The sequence below is a fragment of the Polypterus senegalus genome, chromosome 15 (assembly GCF_016835505.1).
Source record: "Polypterus senegalus isolate Bchr_013 chromosome 15, ASM1683550v1, whole genome shotgun sequence".
In the NCBI taxonomy this organism is placed as follows: Eukaryota; Metazoa; Chordata; class Cladistia; order Polypteriformes; family Polypteridae; genus Polypterus; species Polypterus senegalus.
Genome location: NC_053168.1, coordinates 125549113 through 125567588, shown reverse-complemented (window position 1 = coordinate 125567588; position 18476 = coordinate 125549113). Strand labels below are relative to the sequence as shown.

At 48.5% G+C, this 18476-nt stretch overlaps 1 protein-coding gene across 1 annotated transcript in view; it reads left to right on the top strand.

Annotated features, from left to right (window-relative positions):
* Positions 1 to 17799, top strand: part of rspo2 (R-spondin 2) — a 130574-nt gene extending 112775 nt beyond the window's left edge. The window contains exons 2-4 of the mRNA XM_039736587.1: positions 2137 to 2325; positions 16787 to 16930; positions 17591 to 17799. Of these exons, the coding sequence (XP_039592521.1) occupies positions 2137 to 2325; positions 16787 to 16930; positions 17591 to 17799 (542 nt within the window). The remainder of the gene's footprint in view (positions 1 to 2136; positions 2326 to 16786; positions 16931 to 17590) is intronic.
* The last annotated feature ends 677 nt before the right edge of the window (positions 17800 to 18476 follow it).

Genomic DNA, 18476 nt, shown 5'->3' with positions numbered 1-18476 from the left:
GCACCAGAGGGGGCGTCTCGCTAACACGTGCGCCTCCTCCTCTCCCCGCAGCACTGAGAAACTGCCCAGTGGGGTCATTTAGCTCCGCCCCATAATTCTGAACAGAGCAGCTCCCTGAAAAGCCCCAGAATCTGTGGGCTGAAGATCCTGCCATTTTCCTTTTGTTGATGCGTTTTGAAGCCATTTTTTATTGTGGGGTCCCGACCATTCTTTGATCTTTGTCTAGACGTCTGGTACGGTACAGCGAGTGTCCACACTGCACGGCCCCCTCTCTGCTTAGTAGGCCCACCTCTGGTGCTTGGTGAACGTCAGGTCTTCATTTTACAGGAAGGACACGCGAGTCTAAAGAAGAGTTTGGGTTTGGTGGTTTGACCGATGAGATGAAATGGAAAAGCAGGCAAGAACTTAAAGGGCAGACATGGCCGGCGGCCCCAGCGTCCTGAATTGGAATCCGTGTGGCCTTGGCGGGTACACCCCCTCTCTGCGAGGGTCTATCTCCAACTGCTCCATTCCTCCTTTCACTTGAGGACATCGCAACAATTGTGACGAGAACAGGCCCTTCAGCCCAACAAGCTACTTGTAGATAATGCGAACAAATGCTGGGGTGAGATTTGAGGGTCCCTAAGGTCCCACTGCCCACCCCACTGCTTGGTCACATGTTGCACACGTCTGCGGTTTTTTACGTCAAGAAGGTTCCTGCAGATTGTACCCTTAAGTTTCCAACTGTGTCCCCGTGTTCTTCTGAAGTCCCCATCTCGGTCCACCTGGACTTTGTAATTTTAAACACGTCAGTCGTGTCAACTCTTAAACTTTGGCTGCTTGCACTGAACAGGTTCACCTCCTTCGATGTCTCCTCACAGCTCTCAGTCCCGGTGGTGCCACCTCTGGACCGGGGGCTTGTCCCCAGTAGGCTGCTCGGTGACTCTAAATGCTGTGGACTGGCACCTAATCCAGGTTTGGCTCTCGCCTTGCAGCCAGTGCCACGCCGCTGGGATAAACTCTCTGCCCCGTGACCCCGATTTGGCTTAAGCGAGTTAGCGAATGTTATGCTGAGATCAAAGTGTTTAAAGGGAAATTAGCGGTGTGGATGCCAACACGCATTACAACCTTGAGCAGGACGCGGGCTGCCCTGAAGGAAGCAGGTTATGAGTAAATGTCACACAAATGTTTCACACGCAGCCAATTATCCCTAAAGACAGTAGAGCTGTGGCCTTCCTTGAGGAATGAAAGACTTTGTACCTAAGGGTCCATGTTTCAGATTTGTCCAGAGCTTAGGGACGGGCGGGAGAGCCAAAACCATTTGATAAATTGAATTAAAAGTCAAAGTAAACTGTTAGTGATGAGCTGAGTTTGATGCTAAACTTCACTTCACGTGTGAATTTACAAACACAAAACTCACTGAAAAGCGAAGAACGTGGCCTCCTTCAGCCTGACCCGCTCGTCAGCCGTGTGATCCGCACGCCGGTCAGTTCTGTGGCTCCCAGTCTCATCACCGGCGCGGAGTGGAGTGGGACCTGACCGTCGATTTATCACACGAAGACGCACCAAAGCACTCCATCACGCACATCCTCCCGCTCGTTGCCTGGCAACTGGCCCTTCCTGTTTCCTGTTGCTTTCAGCCGCCGAGGTGCCCTGCTGCAATAAAGTGCACGTCATTTCTGTCTACGATGCATCTTTAGGATTATGATTGTCATTAGAATCTGCAAAGTGGGCTTCATACTAGCAGGAAAACCTGAACTCATGTCTCAGGGTGCCACAGACCGCCTGCCTACACGTCATGGGAGGCGACTCCGGGGGCCGAGAACTTTATTGAGGCACAAAATGGCAGGCGGACCAATGCAAGCAGTGACGGGCAGAAAGCAGGGTGAAGGAAGGGGTGGTGAAAGATCAGGGCGACGTTAGGAGGGCAAAGCGGAATAAGCCTCAGGGAGCAGAATTCTTTCCTTACCACCCCAAACAACCTAAAAGCCCCATTATAGTGCAATCTGTGCTTCCCAGTTGGGAAATCGCATGCAAAATGAATTTTAGGGGTAGGGTTAGGCTTAGGGTTAAAGGTGAAAGCGTAGAGTGCGTGAATTTAAAGTCATCACTTCAGCCTCTCATGTGCTAACTCTGACATTTTGTCTTTTTTTGCAGCTAGTTATGGGCAATACCCAATATGCAAAGGCTGCTCCGTTTGTTCCAAAGACAATGGATGCCTCAACTGCCAGCCAAAGCTGTTCTTCTTCCTTCGGCGGGAGGGAATGAGACAATATGGAGAATGTCTGCACGCCTGCCCAGCGGGGTATTTTGATCTGCGAGCGCCAGATATGAACAGATGCTCAAGTAAGACTTTTTTTGGTTTTCCTTTGTGTGTGTGTGTGTGTGTGTGCGCCACCTCTGGGGCCTAACGCGTGTACCAATGGCAAAGGTAGACCACCCATTGGGTGGGCATGTGCATGGTCTTGAAGTTACAAATATTTCATGTTATTTCAAAGCTACGTTTACTTTCAGAGCAAAAGTAGTACAAAGCCAAAGTGGCAAATTACAATGATGTGCCAGGGTGCCACCTAGTTTAGCACATGCATGTGTCACTGGTGGGGGACCACACCCTCCTCCTTCAGATCACATCCCACCTTGAGAGAGGAAGTGTAGCTTTGTTCATAATGGCCATCGGCTCCACCACGACCTCCAGCAGGTCCAGAGAGCCCCCTTAGTCAGCTTGTTTATTAGGTGGGCCGCTCTTGAAGTGGTGTGACCAGCTGAGAACACCATGCTGGCCATCACAAAGTTATAGAATGGGTAGAGGACGTCATCAGCCACATTAAAGAGAAAGGACTATTCTCTGCTCTTTCCTCTCACATTTCTCTGTGTCATGAGACCACTCCACCCTCTCCCTGTTGTGGACCCCCAGGTACTTGTAGCAGTGCACCATCACCACATCCATACCGGGTTTGATGACCGGGCACAGGGGCTTTTTGTGTGCCAGTTCCTAGTTTTGCCTGGTTTGGGTCAGGTGGGTGTGTTATTGTCAGATGGCACTGATCTATGAGAGGTGGGGCACAGAGATCTACAGTAGTTGGAACTGAACCACCAACCTGAGGCAGAGATAAAGTCTTGGCATTAGTGGGCACACTCTGGGTGTGTGATGAGCTGGCCCACTGTGTACATGCAGAGGTGCCAGGGCACCAATGTGACCCTCTCACATCCTTGCAGCCCTCCACTTATCCTGAACATCGGTAAGCTAAGAGAAGAGCGGAGCGGCTTGACGCCACCCGACTTTCTGGAAATTTTGGCTTTTAAGCCCCCAAAAGGAAAATGAAATGTGCAGCAGCAGCAGCGGCAGGTGCCCAAAGGCTCGCCATGAAAATGGCGAAAGTTAAGATGAGGTGTTTATGAAATGAAGTCAGAATAGTTAGGGGAGAAAAGCCCAATTTACATTTGAACCAAAGCCAACTCTAAAATATTATTATACAATAAAAGTGGTGGCAGTGGTTCATCGATTTTGTAATGTTCTGGAGAAACACGCCTTCATTATTCCAGGCCTCAGACGAGCCGTAAAATGAAACAGAAGGAAAAAGTTCACAGGAGCTCTCAGCTGCTCTCAAAACAAAACCAGATTTTCCTTCCACTCTCTTGGAATGCAAATTTCCAAAGTGGTATAAAAGCTAAAAAGTGAATTTTCTTATTAGTCACTCGCTAACGTCCAGTAGAGGAGACGATAAAAAGACAAAAAAACCTTTGGATCGCAACCTTAGGGTGTCACGTTGTATTAAACTTACTGGTAGACTTCACTTTGATGTGCTGGTGAATTCAGAAGCCAAACTCTCTCTGACCTGCGCTGCTCGCTGCTTTTTATGTTGCTGTGATTTCACATTTTACACTCAACCATCATCATCATCATCATCGCATGTGCAGCTCATCCTCACAGAGCCCGGGTTCTCTACACCAGTGGAAAGAACTCAGCTTGACACGGAAAAAATAAAATACCCAGTCGACTACGCCAAAGTCCTCGACTCTGATTATCGATTTGTAAGTCATCCTGGCAGAGAATGCCAGGCACAACTAACGAGCCTGGCACTCCAACACGAAGAGCTGACCATTCAGATAGAAAAGTGATGGCCATGAATTCACCAGGGTTTGCTGTACATTAGACCAGGGGTCATCGGATTATAGCGAGAAGTGAGCATAGGCATGGCAACACGGGCACCAAGCTGTGGGTTTATCAAGTGAGGGTCAGCTTTAGTGCTGGAGTGCTCTGTGACACAATGTTATGATATGTACCTGCTATCCATTATATAGTGCCTTTCTATCTATCTATCTATCTATCTATCTATCTATCTATCTATCTATCTATCTATCTATCTATCTATCTATCTATCTATCTATTATATAGTGCCTTCCATATCTATCTATCTATCTATCTATCTATCTATCTATCTATCTATCTATCTATCTATCTATCTATCATTATATAGTGCCTTTCACTCTATCTATCTATCTATCTATCTATCTATCTATCTATCTATCTATCTATCTATCTATCTATCTATCTATCTATCATATAATAGGACACAGCAGGTACCTTCACTGTCGGGTCTGACTGGAGCTCAAACAACTCCTGGCCAATAGATGGCAGCACATGACACCTGGTGGAGTAAATGGGACCACGTGGCCCTTTTTAAAAGTACAGGCTGACACAAGCCAGTAGTTTCTCTCCGTCCAATCAGGATGCAGCACTCTGTCACACCTTGAGCCCCGGCATGAGAAGTAATGAAGACATTAGGGGGACATCTTGGAGCCTGATTTGGGGTGTAAACGTTTGGGACGTATCGACGACGGTGTGTGACTCCGAGTGATTCTGTGATTGCACAGCAGAGCTGACGTCATTTCTATATTGTGTATATATTAATACATATATATATATATATATATATATATAAATATATATATATATATATTGAACACACCTGCCAAATGAGACTTCTTACAGCCTCGAGTGGGAACATAACGTAATGAGCAGTTCGGAGTGGAAAGGCGCTTGCTAAGCATGAAGCCATTCATAAAGTCAAAGTCTTTGCTTTATGTTTCCCGATGCTGCCATTATTTATTCCAAATTGTGTCTTGGCAGACGTGTTGGGTTTGGAGTTGGCACCTTAACCCATGCTGGCATGCGCCCACTTCTCATTAGCCGGGCCGATTCCCAACCTTTCCCCTTTGTGCTCATGTTGGCACACACCTTTAATGCACGCAGTGCATAGCGCCAGCCCGGTCCTGGCCCTGCCTGAGACCCGCCCTTGGGTTTTGTTTCACATTTCCTTTGTTTTCTGTGCCATTTCCTTCCTTCCTTTTGTGGGTTCTTTGTTATTTATGCTCGTTAATCTTTTGTTAGCTCTTAATCTAATAATGTAATTAAACATTGAATTGTTTTTGGAGTCTTCGCAATGCCAAGAAGCAGGCCAGGATCTTCATGAACCTGCCCAAAATAGGCTCACCTAAACTCAGGCAGGCCCTAAATACTACCTGCTGGCTTTAGCTGGAGCAGGCCCCAAAAAATGGGAGGCTAGCAGAACATCAGCAAATGTCCAGAAATCTATCAAAAAGCCCCTCAAAAGGGACGATAACTGTCAAACCCCAGCTTAGGAAGAAAAGGGGCAATAAAGGATCTTTTCAAATCAAAGATTTATTAGCAAAGATATAAAATTATTCTCAAAAAAGCAGAAAAAAGACAAAACGCAATTGAAAACAAACAAGTCCTAAAAGACAATCTAGAAACCTGAATCCAGAAGAAACAGGCAGGAATTTCACCAAAATCATAAACAGCAAATCCAAAGAGAAACAACCAAACTCACAGAACTCTACAGTGAATGAATAAATGAATGATCTCCTGCTCCTGAGCCTTCTCAGCCAACTTAAATAGCCAGAGGCCAGAGTCAGGGGTGGTGATGTCATGGTGGCCCGACCTCCTGGGGCTCCGCCCACCAAGAAACAAATATAAAAATATGGCAGGTAATCACTCAAAGGCAGCAAAGGCAGCAATAAAGCACAGCAATACACAACAGCGATACCGCCGGTGGGTTTGGCTGCGGTTTTTGTTCATCTACATGCTTGTTGTTCACATTTCTTGTGCATTTTTGTTGTTCATTTGTGCTTCTTGACTTCTGCTTTTCTTCTTGTCTTCCTCTTGTGGTTTCTGTAGAGTTGCTTTTGCTGTTAATGAGTTACTCTTTTTTTGGCGTGTTTAGTATTTGGCACAGGGTCACTTTTCCCCTCTACTGTATATTCTTTATTCTTGAATTTATTATGTTGTTATTTTGATGGGTTGCCCTTTTTGACTTTAGGGAGGTCTTTTGAAATATTATCTGTTTTGTTAATTTGGGCCAGGGGTTTTAATGGTTTCCTCTCCCTTTTGAGGGTTCAGGCCCAGACCTGCCTTGTCTTTATAGGCCTCCTATACTTCACTCCAAACTGATATTTCTTATATGTTGCTTACTCCATGACGTTTGTAGTAGTGGCTGAGAAATGTTTTTAATCTCACGTTTGCATGTACAGTAGAATTGAGATTTACAAAAAGAGTTCATTATAAAATAAATGCCACAGATGACCAATGCTGTACACTGGCAGACGAGGTCAGACGGCTGGGCTTCAGCTTCACGTTCTCCGTCTCTTTTGCTCGTGTCCGTGTCTCCCAGCCGCCTCTCTTATGTTCCAAGTGCCTCGTGGGTAATCCCAGTAGGCAGGGCCAGCTGCCAGTCACTGAGAGCCCACCGCCCTCTGAATCTGGAGGGTCTTGCACAGTCCCTGGTGGACCGCTGTGAGTTGGTGAGCTCGTGTGCTTCCTGTGAATTCCGTGTGCTTTGCCTTTACTGGGTGCCGTTCGGCTCTTCCTGGGGTTTCGTATTGAGACGTTTGGTTGTATTGGATTGCTTTATTTCTTTGGACAAATCTTACTTATTTTATAAAGATTTTGTGAAGCCCTTTTTGTGTCTAACTGGGGTTTTGGATGGGATTTCCACCTCTAGTGGAGTATTTTTGGACGCACTTTTTGGATGTGTGTGATTTGGAACTAAATGATAATAGTAATAATAAAATTGACATAAAATATTTAATTAGACAAATAATGAAAGCAAAAAACAATACCAACATAAATAATGACAATCAACGAATCCAAAATGGACAAAAAGGACATTTGAAAAGCATTTACGTGTAAGCTATGAGAAGAATTGTGATTTACAATTAACACAAATAAAAGATGTTAGTGCAGCTCAGGATGGACACCACTAGGGGCAGTGTGGAGCAGCAAGCTATGAGGCCACTGCAAGCCCACCAGGCCACTAGGAGGCAGCAGAGGGTCTCTACTGGATGTGAGATGTGGCGCCCTTAGGGCTGATGGGGCACCAGGGTCCACCACTGGGAGGAAGCCCTGGCCTGATACCCCTGTGCCCCACAAGTGAGATGACGGCATTAAAGGGGCACTCTTTACTAGTGACTAAGGAGCTGGGACCTGGAGATACAGCAGAGGTCTGGAGACAAGCATATCTGGTCCTTGCTTCCTCCCTCCCTTGTGATTTTGTTGCATGTAAGGAGGGACGCCAGGGGGCGCTGTGCTGCTGCCATGATGAGCACATGTCACGACAACACAATCGCGTTCGGCGGTCATTCAACGCTTCACAGGATGAAGATGGCTGAGAGGGATCGCCAGTCTGGATCACAGCCCACCCGGAGCAGCGCTGGCCTGTTAGAATTGTCGGGGGTCTTTATTGCGTGGGCACAGCTGTATGAGTTGACTCTCTTAATGGCTTGTTCTTCCTTACAAGTGAGTCCCGTTTTCAGGTGACCTTTTTGGAAGGTTCAGAGGACCACCACTTCACCGCAGTATAATCTGCTATCTTCTGTTTCTTGTTTGCTGTCGTAAATCTTCTCGCTTAATTAAAAGCAGCCCCTCAAACCGAGGGCTGTCCTTACCACTTCCACACTGGTGGGATCGGAGGACCCGTGGCGAAGGTCTTGTGGAGTTTAGCGAAGCCGGTGCCTTCCCGTCAGCCCTCTTATTTAATCATCTGCAGACTCGGGCCACACAGACAAGCCGCGCTGCTTCCACGGTTTGGGTCGACGGCAAACGAGCGGCCTGTCGGGGCGGACATCGCAGCGGCAGACCGACGATAGACGAGCATCCGCGAGGCCATATGTCTTCTGTCAGTTTGGTACATACGTGCTGAATCCTGTGGGGCTTTGCAAGCCACTGTGGGCTCCCCTGCCAAAGCCTGTAACCAAAGCTACGCGGATACATTTCACGGCTGTACGAGACTAGAACTCGCTGGAAAAGTCTGAGATTCCACAGCGCGCACTAATCAATGCTCCTTGTGTCTTCGAGGGCCGACACCGGTTGAGCGAACGGTTCAGCATGAATGCCATTGTTTTATTTGTAACTCGACTCTTCAAGCTAATGCCATGTGTCTGTGTGTGCAGACGGGACGGGTGTGTGCATTAGGCAGAGGCGGCCCGGGGCTCCGTAGGGGCCGACGAGGAGTCCACGATGGCGTACTGGGCTTTGGATTTAGGCTGGCACAACTATGACGATGCCCTAGTCCTTTCAGCCCTCATAGGCTCAAGCCTTGCCATTTGTTTTGGACCTGGACTAGGGGGCTAGAGGCCTCGGCCCAGCTATGGTGCCAGCTAAGATGGATGGATCACTTAGCATCATCATCTGTATTAGACTGGGGCTAAGGGCTGGCACAGAAAACAACGTGATGCCACTTCTCTTTAACCCCGTGGCGTCCTAATCAGCTGTTTCATTCATATAGAGAAACGAGAGCCATCTGGAAAGCCTGCCAGCCGCAGACACTGGCACATCTGGCCGATTCTATGAGTGTTTATTAGATCACAAGGGTGGCACAAAAGACCAACACCAGAGGGTATCACTCCATCCAGGTGGTGTCTGCTGACTGGACTGTGCAGTTTTTGTTTTTTGTCTTTGGTATTTTTACTCTTTATTGTGTGTGTTGGAGCAGGCCAGACTTTCACTCACAGCTTCAGAGATCTGAGTGTCTGTGTGGCATCTGCATGTTCTCTGTGTGCCCACATGGGTACCCCTACAGCCCAAACATCTAAACTGGCCCATTGTGAAGTGAGTGTGATGTGTGTGGGGCTTTCTGTCCCAGGACAGTTCCTGCCCTGTGCATGATGCTGTTAGCTAACCCTAACCCTAACCCTAACCCTTGTATGCCAATAGGTGGTCTTTAATTGGAGTCAAAAAGTAGAAAAGTCCTGTTGTTGCCCCTCAGTGCTTCCATTTCCCAATAACAGCACTTGCAGTGGACTGGAGCAGAAAATTCACAAAGTGACTCGTAGCCGAAGTGACATCATATGGCAGTGCCATGTTTAAAGTCCATATGGCCCACTGTTGGCCAATGGAGATTGCATGGCTCGATCTTTTGGATGGGGGTCCGCTGACTTTTGGACAGTTAGTCTTCCTGGCTGAGTATGGCCGAGTGTAGGGGTATCCTGTAATGCCACCCTGTCCGTTGCCCTGTGCCATCCTGTTCTGGCATACCGGGACCCCCTTTTTACTTGAATATGAATACATTGACTGCCAGTGCGGTGAAGTTGCTCGAACTTAAAGTCGAAGGTTGCCAGCTGAACTCCTGCTGGGCGACTGTGCTAAAAAGTACACACTTGCAATGTACCCTGACCTGTTAAGTCGCCTTGGATAAAGACATCGGCCTCATATACAGTAATAATAAAATAATAATAATAATAATAAAATAATAATAAGGATTGTCCTAGAAGTCTTTTCATTGCCGTTGTGCCATCATTCTCACCTCTTATCCGTCTGCTTTGTTCCTGTCGCTCTTCTCGGTTTTCCCCACTGGCCATTCTTTGTTCCCTCATCCCCAATGACTCCTTTTGTCCTTCTCGTTCACGGTGGGACGCGTCGCTATGGCGAGTGCAGAGTGATATTTACCAGCTGGGCTCCCCACACTTTTCAGCCCTTCACGCTCAAAGCCCCTCGTGTCTCCAGGGTGGACCCGTAGAAGTCGTTGCCTCGTAAGGCGGTGGTCCAGCGCTGCGAAGGGAAGCCTCAGGCTGAGGTCAGGAGTGGCAGACGGAGGATTTGGACACTGGATGGATTTCCATGAGGGTGAGGGAAGTGAGTTTGCTCGTTTTTCAAATGATGCATTTTTGCAGAAATTGAGCGTGTTAGAAAAAGGCCTAACGTGACGTGACGTGACATACGAAACGTTTTGCGGTTTCCACTGGTATGGCGTTGTTGTTTTGGGGTGTCCCCCATAATATCCAGCGGGGGTTTTGTCCTTTGCTAGTCTTTTGTGTGTTGTGTTTATATCCGAGTGACTTCTGTGGCCCCCCTGACTTCACCTGATCGCTCGCGTCACAAATGTTTTGAACGTCGGCCTGGCATTTTTTGACAACACATCGAGAGTTTTGTTGATCGGATCTCTTTGGACTTTCTGGCTTTTGCCTTCTCCGTTTTCCGATGTTCATTTTTCTCCTTCATCTCCTGGTCCATTTTGCCTTTTATTTGCCGTTTCTTTTCATCTGGGAGAACATCCCCTCAAACCCTGGCAAGCAATCCAGGGAGCCCAAAAGGAAACTCTCCCATTTAAACCCTCTGCTTGCTGCTGTGTTGAGGTGTCGAACCCAAGCCACCGGGGTTCATCTGTAAACGCAGTGAGACCACCAGCAGGAATGAATGAGACACGGAGCTCTGGGCTGCGGCGGCCGCCGTCTCTGCAGAGAAAGGACCTGCCATCTGATGCGGCTGAATCTCCAGCCACCTTTCCGAGAGCGAGGGCCGATTCTTTCTGCATCACTTCTGCTCCGAGATGCCAAATTGCTCTTGAGGCTGACCTCATTCAGGGCATCGATGAAATAATTTGTTCATTGTTTTTCTGTTGGCTTTCCAAACCACAGTCGAGAAACATATTGGCCTCTCTAGCGCCTAAGTATTAGCTCATGTTAGCGCTTGGCAGCCCTCCGTCCCCTTTCAGTCGACGGGACCCTGGGAAGGCGTGTGCATGTAAATGAAATTTGATTTGAAATCTATAGTTTAGGAATGCTGGCAGGGCGCTCTTAGCCAAGGAACTGATCAAAGCGGCTAAAACACCAATATTGTCGCTGATGTGTTTACAGGCCTTGGGGTTTTGATTACCTAAAGACCACCTTCAAAGCACAATAGCGCAACATTTCAAACGCGACCAGGCCTGCGGGGCTGAATATCAATGTACTGCGCGGGACTGAACTCGTGTTGAGCTACAGGGATACGGCGGGCCTCGCAGTGCAGGTTCCGAAACCGGATTCACGAGATGATCACGGCAGAGAACCGGTTAGACGCTGACAACTTCGACAAACGCACGCACCGCCACGTGACCTTCTGGACTCCGTCTTTAGTGACTTTACTTTACTTTACTTCGAGGGTCTTCTGCCCATTTGGTCTTCCACATGTTGATTTCTTGCTTTGTATTGATGGGATTTGCTGCCACGTCATCGTGGGAGTCTCGCTTTGCATCTAAGGATGCCTTCCTGGGGTCGCAAGGCCCGTGGTGACACCTTGTAAGATCTTTTTCATAAAAATAAGAGAGTAAATAAACAAATAAATAAAGGAATGACACTTAGCATAAAAACTGATTTAAATGAATCATCTATGGAGATCTTCTGGTGTGATAATAATAAGATGAATTTACATGAGACGTTTTAACAAAGAAATGTTAACAAAGTCCTACACATCGACCAAAGCAATCGCCCAATGGTATAAGAGCCAACAGTGTGATGGCGCTGCCGAGCAGCTGGGGATGAATCTGGGGACGAGTCACCATGTGGTGGGCTCCAGTCAAGCTCTCGACAAATCTCACTGAGAGTTAAAGCAAGCAGGAGGCACCCACCGGAGCACAATATGGGGGCTCTGAGTCCTTGCAGGTTTTGACGTTTGCTACGTTGGATGTCCTTTCGGCACCACGTTGTCCTGGTTGATTGTCAAGTGTAGATGGATGGGCAAAATGAAATCCACAGCACCATAAAGTGTGCAGAAAGTCAAGGGCTCTGAAGTCTTTATGAACGCACAGCATGTATTTAATGGCCAGCATGAGGGAATGAATGAAGCCCATCCATGTCGTGTATCTGAGAAGAAGGCTTTGTATGAGGAGCTCAATGTGGTGCCTTCAGTGTGCACTGGAAGTCCATCTGAAGTCTTGTTTCTCTCACAGACATCTGGAACTCAGCCCACCAGACAGAGACCATCCCAGGATGGGGCACCACTTGGGCAGCACAGAATGAGAGTCATAAGCCAACTGGGAGGCCATTTCTGTGGGATGAAGTAGAAAACTGGAGTACCAGAACAAAATCGAGGTGAACGTGCAAACCCGACACAGACGAAGGCCAGGCTACGATGTGAACACAGGAGCTGTAAGGCAGCTCTGCTCTCACCCATAACGCTCCACATACATGGATTTCATACTTCTGATGTAAAGACAGGCCTATTTTCCAGATGTTTATCCTCCCCGTGATGCCCAATTAAATAAATGGAAGTCCTGCAGGCCAGAGTAGAGTGGAGCAGAGCGGCTAGGAAGAGGATCAGCACCTCCAAGGCTGAGGTTGTGGTTGCCCTCTCTGGGTTGGGGATGAGGGGCTGAGTCAAGTGGAGGAGTTTAAATATCTCGTGGTCTTGTTCACGAGTGAGGGAAGAAGGGAGTGGGAAATTGACAGACGTTGTACTGGCTGGTTGTGGTGGTCTCGTTTTACAAGTCGATCTACGTTCTTGTGCTCATTTATGGCCACAGCCTTTGAGTAGTGACCAAAAGGACTGGATCATGGACACCTTCACAGGCTTTCTGGACTCGGCCTTAGAGATACAGAGAGGGATGCGGACATCAGAAGGATCTCAAAGACGAGTCGCTGCTCCTCCACGGTTGAGGTGGTCTGATTAAGATGCCTCCTGGACGTGTCCACGTGGAAGGGTAATGACATGTCCAACCAGGACGAGAGCTCAGGGCAGACCTTGGACACTGTGGAGAGATTATATGTTTTGGCGGGCCTGGGAACACAGAATCCCCCCAGAGGAGGTGGAAGGGTAAAGGGACGTCTGGGCATCTTTGCTTAAACTGCACTCAGATAAAGCACAGAAAATGGACTGATGGGTAATAAAAAGCAAACTAAGGTGAGGTGTGCCAAGCTACAACCATTTAGAAAATGTTGAATGTCGAAATAAAGCTTCTGTTGGGCCAACAGTCCTCTGAGAAAAGGCAAAGTCAAAGTGGCCCACTGAAGAAGCCCAGTGATCCCTTCAGGATGCCAGTCCATCTCAGAGACCCTCGGTGGCATGCTGTGCCACTTTGCCCACTTGATGATATTGCACTTTTCTTATGGTCATGTGAGCCCCCTTATGGGCATCCTTCCGTTTGTCAGTCCTAAGGGTCCACGAGGACACCAGGGGCTTGTCTTTTAATGGCCTCAGATCTGTCAAGCCGCCAGTCTAATTACATGAAATGGGCGACACGTAGCCTCTAATTACCTAACGGGCCTCGCCCAGCCTGGGTTGCCCGCTCCACGGTGCCCCGCATCTGTGAAAGGCCCAGGTGCTGCTGCGTCACTCCCCTCTGTTTCTTCTTGAGGTAATTAAAATGTTCCACTTTTAGCCATTTTAGAACTGGGATGCTTAATGTGTTCAATCTGCCCTCGCTGGCCCGTTCAAAACACAAAGATTCACTGGGGTTGTAAATAACGACGGGACCCCAGCAAGTTGATGCTTGAAATGAACAACAGATGGTGACTTCACTGAAGGCCTGAAGGTGATGACAGGTTAGAGCAAAAATAAGGTAAGAAAAAAACAAGAGAAAGCCCTTCAAGGAACGAGCAGCTGCTTTGAAATTATGGATTTGATTTACGAGGTGTCCGGGCCCCGAATCCTGACAAGCGGAAATGTTTGGCCGTTTAGGCTGAAATTTCAAACAGAATCGAGACCCTCAGTGCCACTGCGTATCACACTTGCTTATCGGCACCGCCGTCCTTCTGCGGGCCGCCCAGGCCCAAATGCGGGTGACGGCTTTCCTTACAAAATGGCAGCGGCTGGTAATGAGCCCTAATCAGGTGATCAAAGGGGGGCTTGTTTGTGCTTTTGGAATGCTGGCTAGTAAAACACGGCCATTAGGCTCGAACGTTATAATTAGCGGACGAGATGCGTCGAGCGCCTTTGAGGCCTGGATGATGAAAGTGGAGGGGGATAGCGTGTGTTCTGCCATGACTTCACTCGCAAATTAGAGGGACAGGCAGGGATGTTATGCTGCTGTCTGATTTGTTGTAACGCCGGCCTGGCCGTCTGTTGACATTCGAGGCTGGCGGTCGCGCCTCTGTTTCTGCTGTCACGTGTGCTGGAATGGAATTTGAAACTTTCCGCTGCTCTACCTGCATGTCTGTCGCCCGTGTGCTGTGGCCGAATCAGCCACATGCCAGGATGATGATGCCAGGACAACGCGCTTGTAGCGCTGAGTGTAAGCGAGGGCCGCTCTAAATCAAGTCAAACGAGACATTCCAGGGCGATGGCCGAGCCCGTCCGGCCTGTAATTACGACATTAGACCTGATGTGTTTCATCTCAAGTGCTTCGCCTTAGGATTTTCCTTTTTAAAATCTTTGATTGCAGGTATTACACGGGCAGCAGGTAAACACGCACGGGCACAGAAAGGCAGCGCCAGAGCGAGACAGCGGGTCACTGGTTCTGTTAAAGGTGTGACTGGCCAGTGCCCTGGTAGTCCATGTTAACAGTTAGGAGAAGCAGCAGGCATCAGAGGTGGCCGACTGAACTGGAACTCAAGTTGGAGAATGGGGGGGACATCATCAATGGGGTCTGTGCTTGGGCCCTCTGGGGAGGCAGCAGGACAAGACCCGGACAAACACTTGGAGAATGCAATTTCAAGTAGAGAAGTGCAAAGAGGGAAAGTCACTCATGTCACAAGATGGGAGACTCTGAGCTGCAGGGCATTTAGGGGTTCATGGTGACACGACGCTGTCATCATCTAAGCAGTGCACAGAACCTCAGAAAGGCAAAGCAAATGTTAAGTTGTATCATAAAAACTTGACTAAAAAACAAGGGACGTCGTGCTTATACTATGTAAGGCACTGGTGAGACCACCTGGGGAGTACTGGATCCAGCTTCGGGCCCCACGACACAAGAACAACATAACAGAGGGGAGCAACGAGGTCCATCGCAGGACTTAAGGGCAAGTCCTACTGTGACAGACTCTGCGAATTAAACCTGCTTAGGCTCAAGCAGAGGAGACCATGTGGGGACCTCATCGCGGTCTTCAAAGTCCTCCAAGGCATCGATAAAGCCGATCCAGCAGAATTCTTTTAACTTAATGGTGAATCAGTGGCAGAGCATTTACGACTGAAGTCAGGAAGCACCGCCTTGTGCAAAGGGTGGTAGGACTCTGAAACAAACTACCGAGCCATGGAGATGAAGCAGAAACGATGAGGACCTTTAAGGAGGATCTGGACCACATACTGCTTAGAGATTAGCTAAACAAACGAGAGACAGATGGACTGCATGGTCTCCTCTCGTTTGTCAGATTTCTTCCATTCTCATGTTCAGACCAGAGACCAACGGTGGACAGGGTGCAAGTCCATCACATGGCCTCCTTTAATTGGAGCTGCCATTTAAGCTGACCTGGGTGTCTTCAGGGATGTGGGAGTAAATCCCAGAGTGATGAAGTAGGAGATCGATGGCCGTCTTCTCCACCTTGATGGTGGGCCGTCAATAAGGAGTAACCCTCAGCATCACCACTGGCTTGGTTTGTTTGCCCTTAACGGTGTTAGAAGAAAAGATCAGAGGCTTTGTTAGTGACCTCATGGAGGCTGGCATCCTGATGGGATGTGTCACCACGGTGCCCACCTCTTACTACAATTTGGTCCAGTTTTGTTGTTTTTTTTTTATGATTTTTTTCATGATAGGTACCTTCTTGATGGTCATGAAATATTAATACACAGCGGTTCATGTCAATAATTTAGGTACAAGTAGTAAGTATTGTGTGTTATACCAATTCAGAAATAGTACCAGTTAAAGGGCATAGGTCCAGCTAATTTCGCTTGGCTTCAAGAACCTGACAGCGAGTCATCTATTAGTGTGAGCAGACACACAGGGGACCCCCAATCACACCATCCTTTGAACCTGCGTATTTGTGTTAACGTGTTGGACACTCGGAGGCAAAGCGCAGCAGAGAGGCACACGTGTGTCTATGGGCAGCCTTGGTGTGAAAGCTGGTATCGGTGCCAATCCAACACTTGGTTCAAGTTCAGAGTTGGTTATTATCGATGCACGACTACTGTATATGGTGGGTGTCTTTAGATGGCCTTCCATCCTGTGAAAATGAAAAGAACAATAGATGGTTTGGGGGAGCAGCGGGTGACCCCGTTTAATGTCCAAACATTAAGTGAGAGTGCGGACGGGTCAAAGGTGAGAAGGCCGAGATGTCCATTCATCTAGCAGGTTGGGTCCAGAGTGACATGAACTTCCTTGGTCAGGTGACTAATGTCATGGGGTGGAAGTTTTGGGGGCAGAGCGACTGAGACAATGTGACGTCATAGGCCCCCTACTGGTGTTGGCAGCATTAACACCCGGGATGACACCTGGCGTCTGGAGCTTCTAGAGAATCCATTTCAGAAAAGCCAAAGAAACTCCCAGATGGGCAGGGGTGGGCAGGCAGCTGGGATCGGGATCGGGACCCGCCCTCCTTGGAATGGCTGACTTAAGGACTCTTTATGGAGAATCCAACCCTGACATGTTGTTCTTCTTACTTACAGGATGCAGAATAGAAAACTGTGACTCGTGTTTCAGCAAAGACTTTTGCACCAAGTGCAGATCGGGCTTTTACTTGCACAAAGGCCGCTGCTTTGAGGAATGTCCGGAGGGCTTCGCACCTTGGGAAGAAAGCATGGAATGTGTGGGTAAGGAATTTGGTCTCCTGTGTCTACCGCCATTCGGAGAAACGTAGGAGTGAGAAATCCTTTAGGTGACAAGCCGTACGGCTGTTCTTTGTATCTTTTTAATATTACCTAACAGCAAATGTGTGTTGAGTGCCCGGTGGGCACTACACATTAGTGGCGGTTGAAATGGCATTCGAGGAATGAGTGTAAGGAATTATTATTTGTATTGATGTATTGCTAAACTATTGTTCAATAATGCCTTTCTGGAAAATCCTGCCAATCATGGCCGTGTGACGTGCACCGTGGAGGACGAGCGTTTGAATCGAAGACCCGCCCCTCCCCTCATGTCAGCCCCGCCCAGTAACAGCTCAGTCATTGGCTACCCCGATACCAACATAATCTGAGAGGGGAACACAACTGGGGATTTCAAGGCAAAGTAAAGTGAGTGAAGATATCCTGAGGTGGGACGCGTGTGGCGGGCGGTCAGCACAGCGCCCGTCAACTGCCTTCCTCAGGGCGTCTGCCCTCATGATACGTTTTGCCAGATTGTTTCTCAGCAGGCCGTCCTCACGCTTATCGTGCATTCGTTGTCATTTGGTACTTTTAAAATGATCATTGGTCTGTAGATGAATTGTAAGAGGTTCTGATTTGGATTCTTCTCTTTATGTTCCTCCCTTGCAGATGGCTGTGAGGTGGGCCCGTGGAGTGAATGGGGGACGTGCAGCAGGAGAAACAAAACCTGTGGCTTTAAATGGGGTTTGGAGACGAGAACCCGGCATATCGTAAAGAAGCCCCCCAAAGACACAATACCCTGTCCGACCATCGCCGAGTCAAGACGATGTAAAATGGCCAAGAGACACTGTGTGAAAGGTAACCCGTTCGGGGGTTGAAAGGGGTGCGTTTGTGGGGGGTCCAACCCTGCTGTGTTGTGGGCGCTGAGATCTCCTCAGAACAAGCGACTAGGGTGATCTGGTGTTAATGTCTCCATATTTCCTCTGGTGTTGTGACGTTGTGGCCAGGACACATCAAAACCAACCTTCTAGTCTTTCTTTCTTGAGTCTTCTTCTTTATCCCGCTGAAGGTCACAGAGCTAATCGTGGCCATACCCGAGGCCGGTGGGCTAACAGACGTGGATTGTGCGATTCAGCCCAGTTGGGCACGGCGTGGCACGGCACCCTGGTAAAGCGTGTTGATACAACAATATGAGGCTGCAGGGACAGCAGGTGGCACTTGGGGGAGCTCTTACAAGACAACTCCATAGGCCGTCACCTGGAAGTGTTTCTAAGGGACTGACGGTGACCCCGGAAGTGCTTAGAGCCGGAGGCCATTGGGCTTGGGGGGGATCAAGGGGGCGAAGGCCGAGGACTTTCTCTTGACTAAATGGATCAGAGCCCCCCAGAGTTAGACAGGCATGTGATTTCCTAGTCAGCCCAGTCAGTTGAATCGACCACAAGTGGACTCCAAACACCTCAGGGATGATCAGTAGAGTGGGATGGACCTCAAGTGCTTCAGGAAGGGGTCCGAATCCTTGTGTTGGTGGGCTCTTTCAGCTTTACTGTTGTTGATA